This window comes from Apteryx rowi, unplaced genomic scaffold, assembly GCF_003343035.1.
Source record: "Apteryx rowi isolate R43461 unplaced genomic scaffold, aptRow1 scaffold_197, whole genome shotgun sequence".
Classification (NCBI taxonomy): Eukaryota; Metazoa; Chordata; class Aves; order Apterygiformes; family Apterygidae; genus Apteryx; species Apteryx rowi.
Genome location: NW_020448274.1, coordinates 1,056,267 through 1,075,381, shown reverse-complemented (window position 1 = coordinate 1,075,381; position 19,115 = coordinate 1,056,267). Strand labels below are relative to the sequence as shown.

Here is a 19,115-nt window from a genome sequence, read left to right as displayed (position 1 = left end):
ATTTAGCATAAGGTCAATGAAGAGCCTGATTATTCTGGCAAAGAATACTACAACTCTCTTCTGAGCATTTATCTCCTTACTCTCTAATTCCTTTCTTATTTTGAAATTAGTAGCTATATATAGAATTTGCATGGGAGTTTTCTGACCAAACATTATTTCATCCAAAAATATCACTAAATTCATTTCATTTTTCCCATAGAAAGAATAAGTTTCAACCTAATTTTCAATTTAATATTCTAGAAATTATAATAAAATAATTATTACTCTTCTAAAAGAAAAATGGAAATGAAAAAATGAGAAGAAATGAATAAAAATAAAAAAAAAAGAAAAACAGAAACATTTTATTTCTAATTTAAGCTTACTATAGTAAAAACTATTTCAATATTGGCAGTTTTCATGATATATTTCTAAATGATTTCAACAAAATGCCATGCTTAATCTAAACTGACATTATTTTGGACTTTAATTTTGAAAAAAATGTTTGTTTTAATATTCCATATTCACTCAGAATGGAAAATGCTTTGGCATTTCAACATCTTTCAGAAAGTGGGAAAAATGAGTTCCTTCCTAAAAACAGCCATAAACCAATACACTAATTTCAAATTTAGGGAGAAGCCTCATATGGCACATCAATGAGAATAATACATTATGTGATAAATTGTTTCAGTTCACCTTTGTCTACATCAGCTGTCTTCTGACCATCACTCTTCACAGAGTACTTCTACCATTCCAGCCCTCTGAGCTGTTAAATATACTGCAAACAAGTTCCATTTCCATAGCCCACATTTCCTTTAATTATTGGGCAGTAGGCAGCCTTTACCAAGTGACAGATGTAGGGTTTGCTTGCAGGGGTTGTTGGTTTTGGCARTCTCACAATTCTTCTTATGAGGTATTTCCTTCAGAGGTGGGAAATTATTATTGTCAGCACTGAGCACTGAGGGCAGAACCTCACCTGGAACACGATGTGCAATTTTGCTTATGTATGTTTGAGACCAGCCGTACAGAAGTGGTCTAGAAAGACAGGAGAGTGAAAGCCTTATCTTACAAGAGAAGGTCATGCCTACACAGAACCACCCAGAGCTGGAAAATCCAGAAAAAATGCTTTAAAATAAACTGCCCCAGGAGAGATACTAACTTGAGTTTGGAAAAGAAGACAGCTACGTTTACAGGGTGCTGCACACAAATGAATATGCTCCACCAAAACACATAGCTTAGTGGCCTGTGAAGATGTAGCTATATTGCTGCTTCCTGGCCAGAACCAGCAGGAAGCTGGTGGGGCTAGGTCTCAGCACACTGTTCTTGGTTCAGCGATGAACTTGGCATATTAAGCTTAGCAGAGGAAAAACAGAGATATTACTGCTCCCCATGTGTACTTTGTGGAGGTGAATGGTGGGACAGTGAAAGACACTGTTAGCATAAAAACGGGAGGAGTACCACTGGCTATGCATGTATTTTGACCGAAAATGAGAAGTGTTTGTAGCCCTTAGAGCAGTGAGATTCTGGAACAGCCCTGAGCTAAGGAGTAATATTAGCAGGACCTGCCTTGTATTAATTAAACTTGATAAATTTCTGAAACAAATCTGCATGATACGAGCACTTGTGATAACAGGGGCTAGACTAGGATTTGCAGGAGGTTTCCTCCTGTGCCTTAACACATTTTTAATTCATCGAGATGCACTAATTAATGAATGCCCACAGCTAGGCTGTGCACACAGCAGGACTCCCCAGTCACTGCAAGCCACACAGCAACACTGACTGCTTTCTGATCCTAGGACATGTGGCCTGCCTGACCACTTTTAAAGTGATCCACCAAAAGTTGATGTAATAAAAGAAGCTAGAGAAAGAAGAGCAGAGAATGTTTTGGTACCATAAATTCATTGGTTACATATTGTAGGGCTTTGAGGGACTTCCCTGTTCTAGATCAAGAGCAACAAACCACTCCCTAACTACAACTCTGGATATTTGTAGGTGGGAGAGGCCATTTGGAAGGCACCTATCTTATGGATGAGGGAGCAATCTGGAAGTAAATATGGTAAGATGTTGTTGATAATATGTGTAGACTGTTGTTTCATGGAAACTGTCTGCTGAAGTTATCCACTAGGAATGGTTCCAGTATTAGGAGTTTAGCTTTGAAGTTCATGCAGAGAAAGAGAAGACAGAGGTTCTAAGGTAGTTGCAGGGCACAAAAGATGAGCTTATCGTGTGAATTCAGAGTGTTCCTGCCTCCCCACTGGTTATTCTGAAGTTTTCACTACAAAGAATTCTTTTTTAATTTCCTTTTCCTCTTTATCACATGACTGACCTTTTCCTTTGGCTACTTCAGCTGTTTGTAAAGCTGACATCTGCAACCTTTTCCAGGATTGGCACAACCCATAAAATCAACTGGTATTTTCTCCTGGACTAGGTTCTAAGGTGGTATTATTACTTTTATAAGGTGCTGAAATGATATTCTTGATTGAAATTGAAATCACAGTGTGAAAAAATTGGCTACTTTATATTGCCAATTTGAAAGAAATATGAGGAATGCATAACTGAGACCCTGGACTGTTGCACTTATGTATAGGGCCAAAACTCTGTCCTCTCTGTTCAAAGAGACTGAAATCCGGTAATTTTATATCAAGCAGCACTCCTCTTAGCAGAGTTACTCTTTTTTCTTCTACAACATCCTGCATCCCTGTTATGAATCACAATTAAGGAAGAAAAATATTCTATACAAGCCAGTCATTATGTGATTTCACGTCCTACTTCTGTCAAGGGCAGTACCAGATATTTCAGAGAATGGAATGATAAAGTTTGTTGTGAAATTTTCCCTACCTAGACCTTAGATATGGTCTGATCACAGTGTCCCTAGAAACTTTTAGGTCTGGATTGCTAAGAAATCCAGAAATTCAAAAATCACTGATTTCAGCAGGAATGAAGACATCCTTTCCTGTGCTGGCAGAAAAGCCTCCTGTCTCCAGCTGCTCATCACTGTCCCCAGATGGAGCTAAGCTGCTCTCCAAACACTCCTGTGTACACTTGCTTTAGATAAAATCAGCCAGGATGGTTGAGAGCTTGTCTTTAAGCCAGTAAAACTAAGCTGGGTGACTTTGCCTGAGGGAAATTATGGAATGCTCACATGAACTGATGAGATACGGTAATCTCTAGCAGGGGAGTTACAAAAATTTGCTGGAGGACTTCTCTTCCACCAGCACACCTGCTTCTAGTAGAGGCTGTCCATAGCCTTAGATTTCTAGGTGTTTTTGTAAATAACCACTTGAATCCCCTGATCTCAATAGTCTCTCCATTTTTGTTTTTGATTTCAGACCTGTTTCTCCTGTCTTTCTAAATCTTTTCTTCCTGAGTGAATACCTTTTCCTTCTCTCCTAAACACTAACTCTTCCATAAAAGCTTAAAAAGGGGAGAAGGAAGCAATTAATATTACAAATTCAGAATCCATCTGCCAAATGTGCTGGTTTTCAGATTGTGCACTCTCTAAAGCACAGATTCTCTCCTGCTAGTGACCAGTGGTGAATACATTAGCAGCACTTAAAAAAACCCTGTCCTTCATGATAAAACAAACTCAGTTCCATCATATTCTTCCCAAGGATAGCTGATGGGTTACCAACAGCTCCTGGCTTTGCTTTTCTCCTTATCAAGAACAATTCATTTTCAAACATTGTAAATTTTCTTGTCTCCGCTGGTTCAAGGGTGTTACAAACAGGATCCACCGTCCATACTGTTGTCTTCCATACTTCTGTCATTTAGGTAGAATTGGCTACTGCCTATTTTCAATCACTTCCRTAAACTTTTCTTCTACTTTCTGTATCCTTAMCTTGCGGTAAAGTTCAATTTAATCTGTCATACATGTATGTCTATGCAGGAGACATACTCTGCCATATAAACTATGCAGAATAACACCTTACACTTCAATTCTCATTTCTACTGAAAACATGAATGTCATTGCTTGTACTATGAACAACAAAATAGGGAACGGAGAAGATTCATCAAGGATTTTCAAAAACTAATCACTGGGATTTATGTGGAATAAGGCTGAATAAAGGTAAAAGATAAAATCCAGGTCTTTAAATTCTCTTCCTTAGTTACTCTTTCGGAAAAAGGGGAAATAACACAGCCATCTTTTGAGGCTTAGTCAGCTAATGTTTGTAGAGATGAGAGAGTCCAACACAGAACAGCAAACAAACAGGAAAGCTAAAAGATCTATAGTATGGTATTTCCAGATTTTCTTTAACAAGTGAATATTTTGCCTACTTGTTAGATATCTTTCATTTTTACTGCACCTGGGGAACTTTTTACCCCTACCCGTCAAAAGTAAACATTCAGTTATTGATCCAAGTACAGAAGTATCAATATTGTAAAACAGTCTGTTGGCCTAACACAGGACTTTGTGGCACTCTCTTGTTATAAAGACCTCTTATCCAGTTGAAAAGGTCACCTTACCATATCAGTTATTTTTGTTTAGAGGTATTTTAACTTTTTGCTCCTAATGGAAGCCAATTAGAATAATGAGGGCAAGAGGTTAGACATACATCTGGTCTCTCTATTTAACATAGAGGTTTATCTTTTGCACATTGCTGACAATAATTTGGAAAGGGGGGCACAACGGAAGAGAAGAACGCTTCCCCACTCTAACACTTGCATATTTTTCTGTTATGAAGATGGCAGCCTCCATTTCTCACTTGACATATGAAATAGGTCAGCCATAAAAACCTGTGTTTTTTAGCTTTGCGTTTAATTGTTGGAGCCAAGAAAAGGAGGTGAAGAAATAAGACAGATCTTACTTGGGCTGACACTGTTTAAAAACTGTGCTATGGCAGGCATGGCTCTCATTATATTTAAGTGAATTAGTCTGTTTCCTTTAAAAAAAGAAGGGGGGAAAAGGAGGAGAGATTAACAAGCCACCAAGGGCCTGCTGTAAGATTTTGACACAAAAAAAACCACCAAAACCCCCTCCTACAAGGTCATGTTAACTAGAATTCTTTAGCAAGGTATTTATTGGAACAGGAGAATGAGATAAATTCTTCAACTGATTAAACTTTGGGATTATTACTAGATATCCAGAAGTCTCTGCAACATTTGTCATCCTTTGCTGGGTGGAGAAAAGCATATGCTATGGTCCTTTGTAAGGCATGAATTGAATGGACTCAAATAACAGAATAATATTACAGATTTCTACTTATTCTCAAGACAGTTTATATAACAAGAGGTTTTATATCATAAGCTTGATCGAGAAAACTCTCAGAGAGGTGCTTACAGCAATAACTACACAAGGATTACACCTGAAAACACAAGCATGCTCATCAGTTGTTAGGGCCTTTACATATTCTTTGGAAATTTCATTTTATACGAGGAACATTGGTTGCATCATCGTGCTATCTCTTTGAGCATTACCAGTACATTTCTTTGAGTGTGTAACAGGAGTTCTGCAYGCAGAACTGCCGGAGCTTGGGACGCAAAACACATCTATAAACGAAGAGGTTACATGTAGTTCGATGCATTCAACAGACTGACTACTGTGAAAGGCACAAAGTGTGATCCAATTGGTGGTCTTACAAGGAAATGGTTCTTATAACGATTAGATGTCAGGCACTGGGGGAAAGAAAGAATCTGAAACTATAATTACAAAACATTTAGTTGAAAAGCCAACACAGAAATATTACTCAAATAGCAAAAATATGTTCCCATCCCCATTACGCACTTAATGAAAAATGTCTAGCAACCTCAGCTACAACATCCTGTATTAACCACAAGGTAACAGAGAGTAGTGAGATGTTCTTATATACTGATTTTCTGCTCATCATTAAAAGATATTTTTTGARTCTGCATTGGCATGTGAGCACAGGTATTCACACATTTCACACCTGTGGCTCCCTTTTCAAGGACTTTAAACTGTGATTAAGGTTTGGAGGTCTTTGGATAAGAGAGCTGAGCTAGCACTTCATCAGCAGAGCAGCGATTTTTTTGTTGCATTATTGAATTAAATAATTCAGACAGCACTAAAGATCTTTCTGAATATAAGCACAATGGGGTTATTTATTTATTTGAATCATTTGGGGCACAGGAGTTATTGCAATTCAATCTGTATTGAAAAGCTGGATGAGGCTTTGTTATGCCCATAGTACACTGAAAACAAAAAGGTTACATCTTCCTGACCCTTATGGTCTATTGTGTACATTTATAAAATCGGCAAAACCAAAAGGGGAAGAATTCCACAGAAAGATTATTATAGATATTTTACAATAGTGCTTGTCTCCAAATCCACATCTTTGCAAAATGTTTCCTGTTTCATAAGCAGAATCAGCTGCAAGCAGAGTCCACAAATRCATGTGTGGCAGAACTGAAGGAATAAAGCAAGCATGGTGAATTTTGAGCAAATCTGGATAATGCTTTGAGGAATTATTTGGTGTGTGGTCTGAGGCAAGAAGCCGCAGAGAGGCGGAAGTTAATCTTATGTACTCCCCAGCTGCAGATATGTCTTTTTCAGAGCAGACTGCAGCAGGAGACACAGAAGAAATGACCAAGAGACCAGATTAATACCACATGAGCCAAGTGTCAGCCTCATTATATGTGTTTTCGCTAAAGTTGAAAAGACTTTAACTTGGATGGCTGTCATTTCAAAGAGAAGTTGTGACATGTAAAAGTAACTGCAATAAATTAAACTGAAAGAATAATGCCTGTGACACCAAAGGGGAGGTACCAAGAATGAAAAAATGGTAGGAAAAGAAACAAAAAACAAACAAATAATTCCAGTAGCTTAACTCCAACACATACACAGCATTTCAGGGAAGTGAAGGCAGTCCCAAAAATGTATAATGGTGCCAAACGCTAAAAATATTAGGCAGAGATCATGCTCAAATTCCTGTAAATGAAAGGCCTAAAGGTTAAGCGAGGAAAGTGAAATGTTGTCTACGTTTTAACTATTTTAATAATCATCATGGAAATGATACAGATTCTTGACACAAAACATCCTAATGTTCAGGCCTTTTAAGTAAAATCAAGTTTGACATCTCTCGTGTTTATAATGGTCATAGAGCACAGCCAGATCTAGAGTTCAGCTTGACAGAGAGACAGAGCCAATTTGCACCTACACCCATACTGTTTGGTCAGGATGTACTTTCTGCATTATGCTATGCAAAAAATTTGTTGAATAATCTTGACAGAGTGCTTGCAAGGGAAGCTGTAGAATGCCTTTTTCTGTAGAACCATAAGTTTTTGCTGGTTAAAGGGCAAACACCTAAGTCTGTTGGAGTTAACAAGGAGCTATCTCTCCCCATAAAGAGGGCAAAACTGCCCTCACTATTCCTTATATCCAAACCTTACTGTAAAAAGAGAATTATTACCTTCCTGGTGGGCTTTTTTCTGGCACTCATCACAGTGTTACTGGCATGTTTCACAAATAATTTGTTTTCATAACACCCTTGCTAATGTAGGAAGTATTAATATCCTGATTTTATACACAGCAAGGAGCCAAAGAGAGATTAGAGTCAAATACATTTATAAATTTTGGGGTACAGTGGATAACAAACATATATAGGACCTGATATTTCACAATACCTAATACTTTATGGCACTTCATATACTCAAAGTTTAGTTCCCACAGACTATCCTTGTGCCAAATTGTTCAGTCTTCTTCCCTCTCCCTCTGAAGTAGGCAGATTCTTCCTCTGTGTTGCTAGACCATCAGCAGGAGGAGCACTGAGGACACAAAAAAGCTTGCCCCCCAATCCTTTTACGCTCTGGGTATCTTCTTCACAGCTTATCTGTGATGAAGGACATGACCATTTATTTCTCCACATTCCCAGGTTATTTATTATTCCAGCCCTTATGCATTTCAGCCTGTTTTGATCAAAAATTCCATCATAGTCTTTCAGAGCCTTTTTAAAGTTTAATTAAAAAATGCTTCTACAAAAAATGCCAGTGTTGGACCTTTTCTTTCCCAACCCATTTAGTTGCAACCTTGAAGCAGTAGCTGTTCTGTAGGGTATAGCATTTAGCTAAAATGCATTTCCTCATCCAAAGCACTATAGTAAAGTATTTTACACACTGCATTTACTAATAGTAATCTTTGTGTCTTCCATACAGTGATCTTAAAATGTTTTTAGTAATGTCAGTGGGTTCAGTTCTTGTAGTTGCTTAATACACAATTATTACCAGCCTCGAAGCAAATGACAATCAGTGTTCTTGATTGGTGTATGTCATATGGGGGAAGAAAGTACCAAAGTACCACCACAGGTCAATATACAACTCTTACATAGTCTAAATGCCACAGGATGTATAGGACTGGGTTCTGATTCCCACTCCTCCGAACATTTGGGCACAGGAAACTCTGAGAGAAATGTCCCATTTCTCTACATAATGCCCAGAGCAGAGATTTTTGTCTGTATTCTCCCCCTGACACCATCCTACAGTATTTCCACAGTATATTGCCAATAGGAAACATCATCGTTGCCAGGATAGATAGACTGCCAGTCTGCATGATCTCAGCATCACCCTCCATCTTCCTTGGCCTAGGAGCAGGGCTACCCACAAAGCAAAACCCAGAGGAAGTAGCAAAACTGCTTGAATTCAACCCACTTCTGGGGCTCAGAAAGGGCATCATTTGCACCTCCCACTGCTAACTTCAGTAAATCCGGGTTTGGCTGCTTAAGTGGTTTAAACCATGCATTGCCCCAAGAAGTGAGTAATTGCTTGTGTGGACTCATGGCTCTATGGAAGCAGAGGTGATGCTTTTCTGTGAATCAGTCTAAGAGAGAGACTTGAACAGGAAATATTACTGTTCACAATATTCAGCATACTTCCAAAATATGTGCTTTTATGCAGTGTCTTCACCTATAAGCAAAAAAAGCTGAAACAATTTATCATTTCCTTCCATATCTTATATGCTACTCATTGCCAAACTACTTCTGTGAAAACCCATGTAAACTGACAGTTTAAAGAGCTTGCAATGGTTTTCATGCCTGGTTGCACCTCAGAACATCCAGTGAAACTCAGCTCGTGCTAACTTTGTGCTCCAATTTACACACAGTTGTGTCTTAGCCCAGTCCCTGGCCAAATAGTCTACTGTGACCCAGATTCTCCAGTAAGGTAGCACCAAAACCACACATGCATCTCTTGAGTAAGGAAGCTACCTTTTCAGCATATAAACAGCCAGCTGAGCATCCAGACCTAGACCTTGAAGCAGAGTAGCAAAAAGTGGCCATAGCTCAGCTTAGCTCTGCTGCTTCTTTTCATATTACTGTCAGTTTTGCAGCCCTGGATTCTCAGTGAGTACACAATATAATTAATTTCTGTATCATAATTATAAGCATTTAATACATTCTGTTAACGCATTAACGCATTCTGACAAAGGAAAGGTGTCCCGTTATCAGAACGTGAGCCATGTGCACCATTCTGTTTTCCCTAAGACACAGGAGAAAAATGCAGTGAAAATAGATGAGGATGAACTTCAGGGGAAGGTTTTTGTTACTTTTCTCACTTCCAAAAGACAGGTGCCACAAGTACCACAATACGGATGAGAGAGGTACTGCCAGATCAACATGATTTACAGTTTTAATGTTTACCTCCATGGAAGCCATGGTGGGGGAGAATAAGTATCTGGGAAATACACAGGGAGCAAATTTTGTTTTGTCAAAGTCTTGTTTCAGTGAACATTAGGAGCTTTGACAGCATGATCTAAAATTCTCACATAATCACTTAATCATCTTAGTAGCCCTCCGCTGGACTCGCTCCAGTAGCTCCATGTCTCTCTTGCACTGGGGAGCCCAGAACTGGACACAGTACTCCAGATGCAGCCTCACCAGGGCTGAGTAGAGGGGAATGTTTTGCAAAAACATATGAAAATGAGGCACTAAAACTGCAGTCTTATGAAATCCACTTCATATTAAAGTAATGAAGCCATCCTGTATTCTATTCTAGAGCGTATATTCCCTCTCTCACTATAATAACAAACAATTTTTGAATATATGAGCTTGTAACTATATAACTGCTTCAAATCTTAAAGATAAGCTTACAAAATATGACATATTTGATAACAATAACTATCAATCATAAAAAATACCCTATTCCACCCCCAAATGATTAAAACATTTAGAAGTCTGGGTTATCTTGATGTGCTTCAGGTGTAGGGTTTTTCTTTTTTTTTTTCCATAACAGATTTACCAGATAGTATTAGCACAGTGAAAAAAAAAAAAAATTTGCTTGTCGCTGCTTTACGTAGCTTATTACTTCCAAAGGCAAGTGTGCCCACCTTTCAGCTTGCAAGTAGTCAGCACCGACTTTGACAAGAGGAACAAAGCAAGTTATTAAGTCTCTTGGAGAGCAAGATAAACCAAAGAGGAGACTCACAGAACATGGTCTGAGAACCCTCTATAGAACGGGGTCAGACAAGCTACAAGGAAGCTGGGACGGGGGGACATGGACGACTTCCTATCCCAACACCGATTACATACTTCTAGGCAAAATTGATATGTACCTTAATGAGTCTGTGGCTTCATAGATTCAGGCTGTGACCAAACTGAGGATACAGTCAGATGAGACAGAATAATTCAATGTCACTAGCAGTTCACTGCTGCCAAAATGGGTAGGCCATGCTTCCCCTCTCACCACTTCCCTCCCACTTGTGACACATGCTGCCCCTATTTCTTTCTTGTCATCCTTTCTAGTGTTGCTCTGGCACTCGTCACACTTCCCGTCCCCTTCCTCTAATGCGGTATCACTCCTTCATTCCCAGCCCCTGCTTAGCACCATGCCTTAATTCCAATTAAGCAACATCCTGAATGCTTCCAAAATGCTTCAGCAGCCTTTCCCCAACTCCCACTTACACTGACTACAGCTGCACAGATGTGCAGTAGGAACCTAAAAGAAAGCTTATATTTCCTTTATTTCTATGCTATCTTTTGAACCTCTAATATCAGTAGCAGAAGGAGGAAGAGCAACTGGACTCCTTGGGCCCCCCATTTTCACCTCTGCTCCCCATGTAGAAGGAGTCGGGAACTGCAAAACCAAGCAAGTCTATTGTCCTTCACATATGTTTTTAACCATGAAAGAAGTAGGCACCATATTGCTTTACTAAATCAAGGTTTATGAAAGATCTGATCTTTGTTTTTATATAAAATTCATRAGCATTCATGATTCTAGTATCCGTAGCCTTTTCCTCTCTTGCACAACATCAGAAACTGTGGAAGGGGGGAGGGAGAAAAGGAATGAAACTTTTTGCTCTAAGTTTCAACATTTCCTTTTTCTTGAAAGTCAGCCTCAATGAGTGTGAAAATTCCTCTTTAACTGTAGAAGATATACACTACTGACAGATTATTTAGAGGTAAATGTGAAAGGGGACAGGCTAATAATTCTTTAGGCTARCTATAAAATAGGAGAATGCTTTACAGCTGACACTGTGAGTATATCAACCCAGTAATTGGATGCACGTGTTAGTAGCAGTAAAAAGGCACTGTCCAGTTGTCCACCTTACATGGGAATCTACTTTGAGTGTATTCTATGATTTACTGTTGCAATTAGAACTGAATGTTCAAAGAAAGAACACAAGTGACCTAATTTAAAAGCAAAGAGTGCCTTTAAAGCCATTATTTAGCGTGTGACCTGGCTCACTCGTAACCATTTCTTTCCCCTGCAACTTCCCTTTGTTGCACTGTACTCATGAAGTAGCACGATCAGTTTTAATAATCCATTCAGCTAATGAATTCAGTTTTAATAACCATCCAATGATTAAAGAGCAAGTCACTTCCTCCTCAGCCCTCCCCTTGAAGATTTTGATTTTCTTCATAAACACAGAGAGCTTTCCCAGGCTGACTTTTTCAAAATGTCATCTAACAGTGTTTCCTGCCTCATTTTTACTATGTTGTAACTAACAGAGATGTTTTACAACAAGTTGGCACTTGCAACAAAAGCAATACATACTGTTAATAAAGGATCTTTCCAGTTCACAGAACTAATGGTCCTAAGTACCATCAACTACTTTTTTGTGTTCAAAGCAGCTGAAGAATGAAAGGTTGTCAGATATTAAAATATTGCATCAAAATAAGTTGTTGAAGCAAAAGAGGGAAAATCTGTTTGGTAAGTGCATATAGTTGGACTAGTGGTACTAGTATACATACCAGTCAAGAAACGTTCATGTGCTCACGTTACTAAATGCATCCTCCATCTCTGATCTGATAATTTGGCTTTCTTAGCCTGAAGCAAGCAAAGCTTACTTTTCCATGCAGTCTTATCAAGCTGACACTGGTTGTTAATGCTGATAAATGTTGGAACTATCTCTTTGTAGTTGTGCTGTTTAAAGTGGCAAAGAGATCACTAGAAGATAAAACCTAGAATATTAGGATAAAGTATTTCAGTTTCTTATGGCAGCTGTAAGAAATGGTCGCAAGTGTTCAATATATGCAAAGGCAGCAAGTATGCAGTATGTGCAAACTGCAATTTCAACTCAGTGCTATTTTGGGGAGGAAAGGACTGTAATAGCTTGATTCACAAAGCTCTTCAGAAAACTGAGAAAACAGACTAACAAAAACTGTCCATAAAGAGAGCATTATAACAAATCCCATGTTGACTGAATTGTTTCTCTGCTTTGTTGACACTATTTCTATCATCCCAAGTATTAAGTTTATGAATAAAAATACATTATTGTTTACAAAGATGTTTTTCCTATTAAGAACCCTCCTTGCGTGGTCGTATCATTCACTCAGAGAAGGAGTCAGGAATCCTCCATGAGAGGGGATGTTGTGCTATTCATACAGGTGCCTGCTGTTTTTAGCTTGAGACACGCAAGTTAACAAGATTTGCTCATAGCAGGGCTTTTCCTTTTCCAAAATGAAAGGCTCTGTTGAAGAAATGAGAACTCCCCTATTGCAGAATCTGATCTAATTCCCATTTGAAGTGAAAAGGCCCCTATTCACACACACAGCTCCAAGACATCTGAAAGTCATCTTAAAGTACCTTATTTCAAAACAGAGGATCTTATCCTACAACTGAATGCATCCAAGATGTTTCAAAACCGTAAGCACATTGTGCAGCGCTCACTCAGCTATCGCCAGCTTCGATGGCAGCCTTGACCAAGCCAATACCTGAGAATCATCCTGGTGTAACAGCAGCACGGCATCCACAAGCTTGTATGCCACTCGGTCTTGTTCTTCTGAGGTTTTAAGAAGAACAAACCTTCAAATGTCCCTAACTTTCTTTTTTGCAAGTGGTTATAAGTTAGATTTATGAAGACAAAAAGACTTCTTACAGCTGTGTATTTTAAACAGATTTATGACAAGGCTACAGTATCAGCACACAGGGTCCGTGAGGCAGGAATGCAGTAAGGGTAACAGGAGATTGTCATGTAGACATTAAATAGTACAATTCTTTCCACGTTCATAAATCCCATGTGCCTGAGGTGTACACTGCTGGTTATAAATTATGTAACTGAGTTCTGGAGAAAAAAAACAAAACCCCAAGACTAAAAGTGAGAAACCATCTACATAAGAACATATACACTTCCTATTAAACCCCCAAGATTCAAATTACTTCACTGGAACAGTGTTATTTCCTATTTAAGTCTTTTTAATTGGTAACAAATTATAACAGATTGCTATAGAGAGTAAAACAGTGAAACACATATGCCTAGTAAGCAGTCTTTAGAAAAATGTGAAGACAAGTCTCATAGTAATTTACAAACACCAGCTCTTGAAGAGTTGATAACCCCAAAGAGCCAATTGAAAAAGAGTTCAAGAGCAAGAGAACCTATTTTACCAAATATTCCAATCTATTTGAATCTGTGTATCTGAGGTTAACATAGCTATCAAGCTTTATGATTTTATTACACCCGAGAACATTGTTTATAGGTATGAAGTCAGTCCCAGGAAATAACTTCTGAATAGGTGAGAACTGTGATAAGGAGACAGTTAAATCTATACGCTAATGATGCAGACTGTTTGTGACTTGGGACTTTGCTTATGTTCAAAAACTGAGTATCAAACTGCTCATACTTAATCAGGACACTGCCTTTTAATGCTATTTTATGTATACAAACCAACATGCAAACGTATTTACATGTAATGTATATATGCGCACACTTAAAACCCTCAATAGTACTATTTGTTGTTTCTAGCAATTAGAGCAATTAGAATCGTTTGGGCTTCGGAATTTAGACTAGAAACTTTCTTGCTATGATTCACTGTGTTGCTAATCTGATCCCACACTCACTAAAGCAAAACCAAGGRCTACCAGGGGCTTCAGCAGATTCTAAAGCTGTATATTAAAGATATTTGTGTACTCAGGGGAAAAGCCTGGAATAGGTTAGCTTGTGAAGAGTAGCTAATTATTTCATGCTAGCTACCCCAGTGAACACTCTTATTCTGCATTGACAGTACCTTTGTACTGTTTGGATTAATCCACTCTGGATGTTCTGAAAGCCAATTAATAGCCTCTTGGCTGGTGTAAGCCCCTGCAGCTTTGCTGGACCTAAATGAGCTCATACAGCTGAGGATCCAGCCCCTTCTTGTCCACCTACTTTTAGCAGAGGTGACACCAGACAGTGGCTGTGCCGCCATCTAGTGTGGGTTTTGCATAGCACTGCAAGCAGAGCTTGGTCCAAAGCCTGTAAGAATCACCCCATTAATTCTTCCCACTAACATCCAGTCTCATATTGACATAGACTCCACGCCATAAAGAGGTACCTAATTAATGGCCTGATCCTGCAATCCTTGCTCAGGCAGAACTCCTGCTACAGACTGCAGGTTAGGTGCTGTTAATTAAGCATTACGTATTGTATCACCATTTCTCTTCTGTAACTATATTTAAAGTCCATGTACTCATAGCACTGTTAACGGTTGCCTTACAATTCAACTACAAATGTATGTTGACAGAATAACTCTCAAAAATAAGTTCAAGTTGTTGTGAACCAGCTTATCATATATCACATAGCCCAAACCATACTGTCCATTAAACCCAAAGAGACTCACTAACTTCAGAAAAGTTTTCTGGGTGCAAGTAAGGTCAGAATCTGCACGCATGCAGTTTTTTCTCCATTTTTGCATACGGTGAAAGCTCCTCTTGGTCATCTCAAATGTCAAGTTATAGCTAATGCTTTTATAATTAATCTTTGGAGGTTTTTTGGTTTTGTTTTTCCCTGTAAGTACTTGAGTCACCAGAAAGCAGTACAGCTGTCCTTCTTCACATATACAAATGGACCTATCAAGAACGGGGGCAAGGGACTTCACAGCTTTGGTGCTGAGGTACGAGCTAATACTGAGTGGTTGCATTTCAAGGACAAAACTCTGTATGTAAGGAATAATAAAACAAAACCTAAACTGTCTAGCATACATCTAGTGACAGATGCTCTCCAGCTCTACTAAATGATGCAAGTTCCCCAGCGTTCTGACAGGACGGTCAGAAGCCACCTCTGCTCCCCTTATCCTATAGGTAGAGAAAGGCTGATGTAATAGTTCCATGCAATCAAGTTGGAAAACATCTGCCAAAGTAAACTTTTATTTAGTGCACGCTATACAATATTTACAGAGCAAATCTATGAATGCTGCATGAGCCATTTTAAAGGCTAGGGACTAAATTGTGTTTTCTGAATGTTTATTCTGTCTTTCTCCAACTGTTCCCCTTACTTGACAGTGCTTAACTGGCAGCCAGCCATGAAAGCTGTTGTCTGATTACACAACATATCATGATCTTACAGCCTTACAGATAAGGTTTTACTGCAGCATAAATGTATTTTAAACATTATCATATGAGAAAAGAAAATTAATCCCTATATTAGAATATTTCAAACAAAGTCTTATGTGTCAATAGTCATTATTATGTGTTTAGAAAAGTGTGGTTTTGAAAGAGGAACTTATATTAGAGATTAAATAGTCTTTAATGTTAAAGAGGCTACAATTTAGTGGGCTGGCTGGCTAACCCTTTATGCATGGCAGAAATTTGTTCGCATGTAATTACACATTTTAGAATATCTTAATGATACCACATATTTGCATGGAATCAGTCTAGCTGGGGATTATGGCAGCATTCTGATCAAAGAGCTACATGTGAAGTTACCAAAAGCATAGATTTTTCGAATCACTTGCAACATTTTGACACAGACACCCTTGAAATTAAGAGGCAGTAACAGCACTCAAATGGTCTCAGCCTATGTGCTTTTATAGAGAACACAATTCACACCACAAATTATAATGAATATTAAAGAAGAACATATAACTGTTTGACCTTTCTTCTGCTAGCAAAGTCCTAATTGTTTGCATTTTAAAGATGTTATACACTGTGCCTGATTTAGTGATGTAGTGATCAGTAGATACTCTGCAGATGTGAAAATAACCATGACATCGTCAAGAACGCCAATTCTCTTTCTGATGCACTGACTAGAAAACTAGGAGAAGGAACCATATCCTATAGTTAGGGGGAGTTGTTCTTGAGTGCGGACTGACAGATTGGGCCTTGAAAGACATATATGTGCATCTCAGTTTATTCCACCTCCTCATGGCAAGATCCTGCAGGAACTCATGCTTGTATGCAGCTTTACTTACTGAACCATTCTACTGGCTAAGTGGCGCTGCTCAGATGAGTAGTTACTTATCTGGATACCCTGTTGTAGGATCGGCCCCTTATATCCTTTTCTGCAGCAATATTGTGAACTGAATGGCTTGCTGTTTTCAGAGATCATACAGAGCTTTCAGAATCCCATTTTAGGGGAATCACACTATCCTGCTCTATAAACAAAAGTAATGCAAGACATACAGTGCAAAGACCTAGTTAAACACAAATTCATCAAAACGAAGCCTTCATCATAGCTCTGTTTTTCAAGAAAATGGCTTTCTATGAAATATAAAAGCAAGGTGGTAAGATTCAGCTGCTTTGACATCTAAAGCCTTTATAAACATTAAGTGCATGATAAAGTATGAAGTTGCAAGGTGGAGCAAGTGAAATAGTGACATACGATACAGCAGCCCTCTCCTCCCTGTTTGTTAAGTGTGTATTATGGGTGTTTAATAGAAATACAGGGGAATTAACGGTAATGTTTATCATACAGCATGGCAACCTGGTAAAGTATTCCATACTTTACACATCAGCTAGTAAGGGGGGGGTACTTACATCTCTTTAATTTAACAGCAGATTTATCCCTAGGTTTATCTGGATTTACAAAAAACAGCCCAAGAACCAACAGAGCTGTTCTCCACCAGTGAAACAAGTAAGAAAGCTTACTCAAACACTTGCAGAACAGAGCTTACTTTTCCACCATGCTGCTATAGCGGGATGCAGTCACTTAAGAGTTACAATGCAATATATCGTGATTTACTACAGTTACTTCAATTTGAGATTGCACAGGCAAGAAAACCAAATACAGGTTACATTTCTAGCACTGACAGCCAAAAATACATTACCAGAAGCCTACTATTACTAGAAGCCTAATTAGTAGTACAAAAAAAGCTCGAAACTACAGCCATGGAAACGGCCTTATGACTTTTACTTTGAAATTATTTCTTAAAAAAAAAAAAAAAAAAAAAGACAATGAAATGTGTGTGAGGTCTGCGCGAATCCAGCCCCAGATGTTTACAATGGAGTGAGTAGTAGTATAGCGGCGCTGCAACCCGAGAGCTCCGCGGCGGCGGGGCGCAGCACATACGCCCGGGACGCGGCAGGCACGAGCATCGCGTTACCGCGCACCGGCTCCCAGCGCCCGCCGGCGCCCGCGGCCGCGCCCGCGGGAACCCCACGGCGCACATCAAGCCCGGGAGCAAGCCCGGCGCAAAGCGAAGCGCGCTTTTCTAGGGCTCGGGGAGGAGGGAGCGCAGAGCTGCTCAGAGAGAAGAGCGTGTGCGTGGGGGAAGCCGATGCATTGTTTTAATATAGCGTTCTCATCAAGGCACTTTAATGACAGGGGATAATTATTTTCAGATTCGGGAGACAATGCCCCCCCCCACACACACACACGCTCCGCGCCACATCCTTACAAATCTTTCTAATCCGCTTTTCTGCCAGGCAAAGAAACAAACCGTGCTCGGCGAAGCCATTTGCAAAACAAATATACGCGGAGCGATGTGCAGATGCGGGGAGCCGCGTCAGAGAGGCCCCCCCCCCCCCCGCCTGCTGCCCTCTGCCGCTGCCCGGCGCGGGGCTCGGGCGGCGGCGGGGGCTCGGGCTGCGGCGCGGCGGCAGAGCCGTACTTACTGAAGGGGCAGTTCTCCTTCTTGGTGCCGCTGACCTTGCCGTTCTTCTCGATCTTGAGAAAGTACTTGTTGTAAGAGTAGAGCTTCCTCTTGCGCACGTCTCCTTGGAGGTGATTGTAGCTCCGCACGTGTCTCCCCGCACTGGAAGGAGAGGAGAAGGACGAGGGGAAGGAGGAGGAGGATGAAGAAGAAGAGTTGGTGGCCTCCGGGGACAGCATGTCCTGGCCGAGGTCATGGCAGGTGACAGGCACAGAAGACACCAAGAAGAGCAGCAGCAAGCAGCAACAAGGCAGGTGGGAAAAGGCTGAGGCACCATTTGTCAGTATCCATTTGCACATTGTACTGAAACTCTGGGCGCTGGAAAATGTCTTATCAAAAGAAACATACTGGAAGGGTAAAACCTGGTAAAAGGCAAGTGGAGAGCCGGTGGTTGCTGCTTCTGGTTAGATCCCTCTGAGCTCTGATCTGGCCTGAAGTAAGTGCACCAACATCCATAACTCAGGGGACAAATCGCCTCAGAAGTTGCTGCCTTTTAATCCTGCGAGTCCTCCCTCAGAAAAAAGAGCTGTTGGTTTTTTTGGGGGGGTTGCTGTGGTTAATCCTCTTTCCTTTTTCTCTTCCCCACCCCACCCCCCCCCCACATACACACACACTCCCCAACCTGGTTTGAGACTTCCCAGTAGTTATTTTGTTCTCTTCCTCACTCCTTTCTTCACCATCTTAGATGCAGAAAGGTCTGAAAAATAGATGACAGCAAAGTGAACAACAATAACAACAACAACAATGACCAGCAGAAAGGGGTGCTGTAAGGGATTTTTCACACGCACCCCTTTACACACMCATGCACTCACACTTTGTGGCTTTGCACCTTCTTCTGATCCCCACCCCCTTGCTTTTTTGCAAATCCCAAACCAGTTGCACAACTCGTCCTTTCTCACTGACAACCCCAGA

The 19,115-nt window shown here is 40.0% G+C and overlaps 1 protein-coding gene across 1 annotated transcript in view; it reads right to left on the bottom strand.

Annotated features, from left to right (window-relative positions):
- The window catches only part of FGF10 (fibroblast growth factor 10), a 61,621-nt gene extending 42,880 nt beyond the window's left edge, over nt 1–18,741 (bottom strand). Inside the window, exon 1 of the mRNA XM_026062985.1 lies at nt 18,166–18,741. Coding sequence (XP_025918770.1) covers nt 18,166–18,502 — 337 coding nt within the window. The 5' untranslated portion in view covers nt 18,503–18,741. The remainder of the gene's footprint in view (nt 1–18,165) is intronic.
- Between the last annotated feature and the right edge of the window lie 374 nt (nt 18,742–19,115).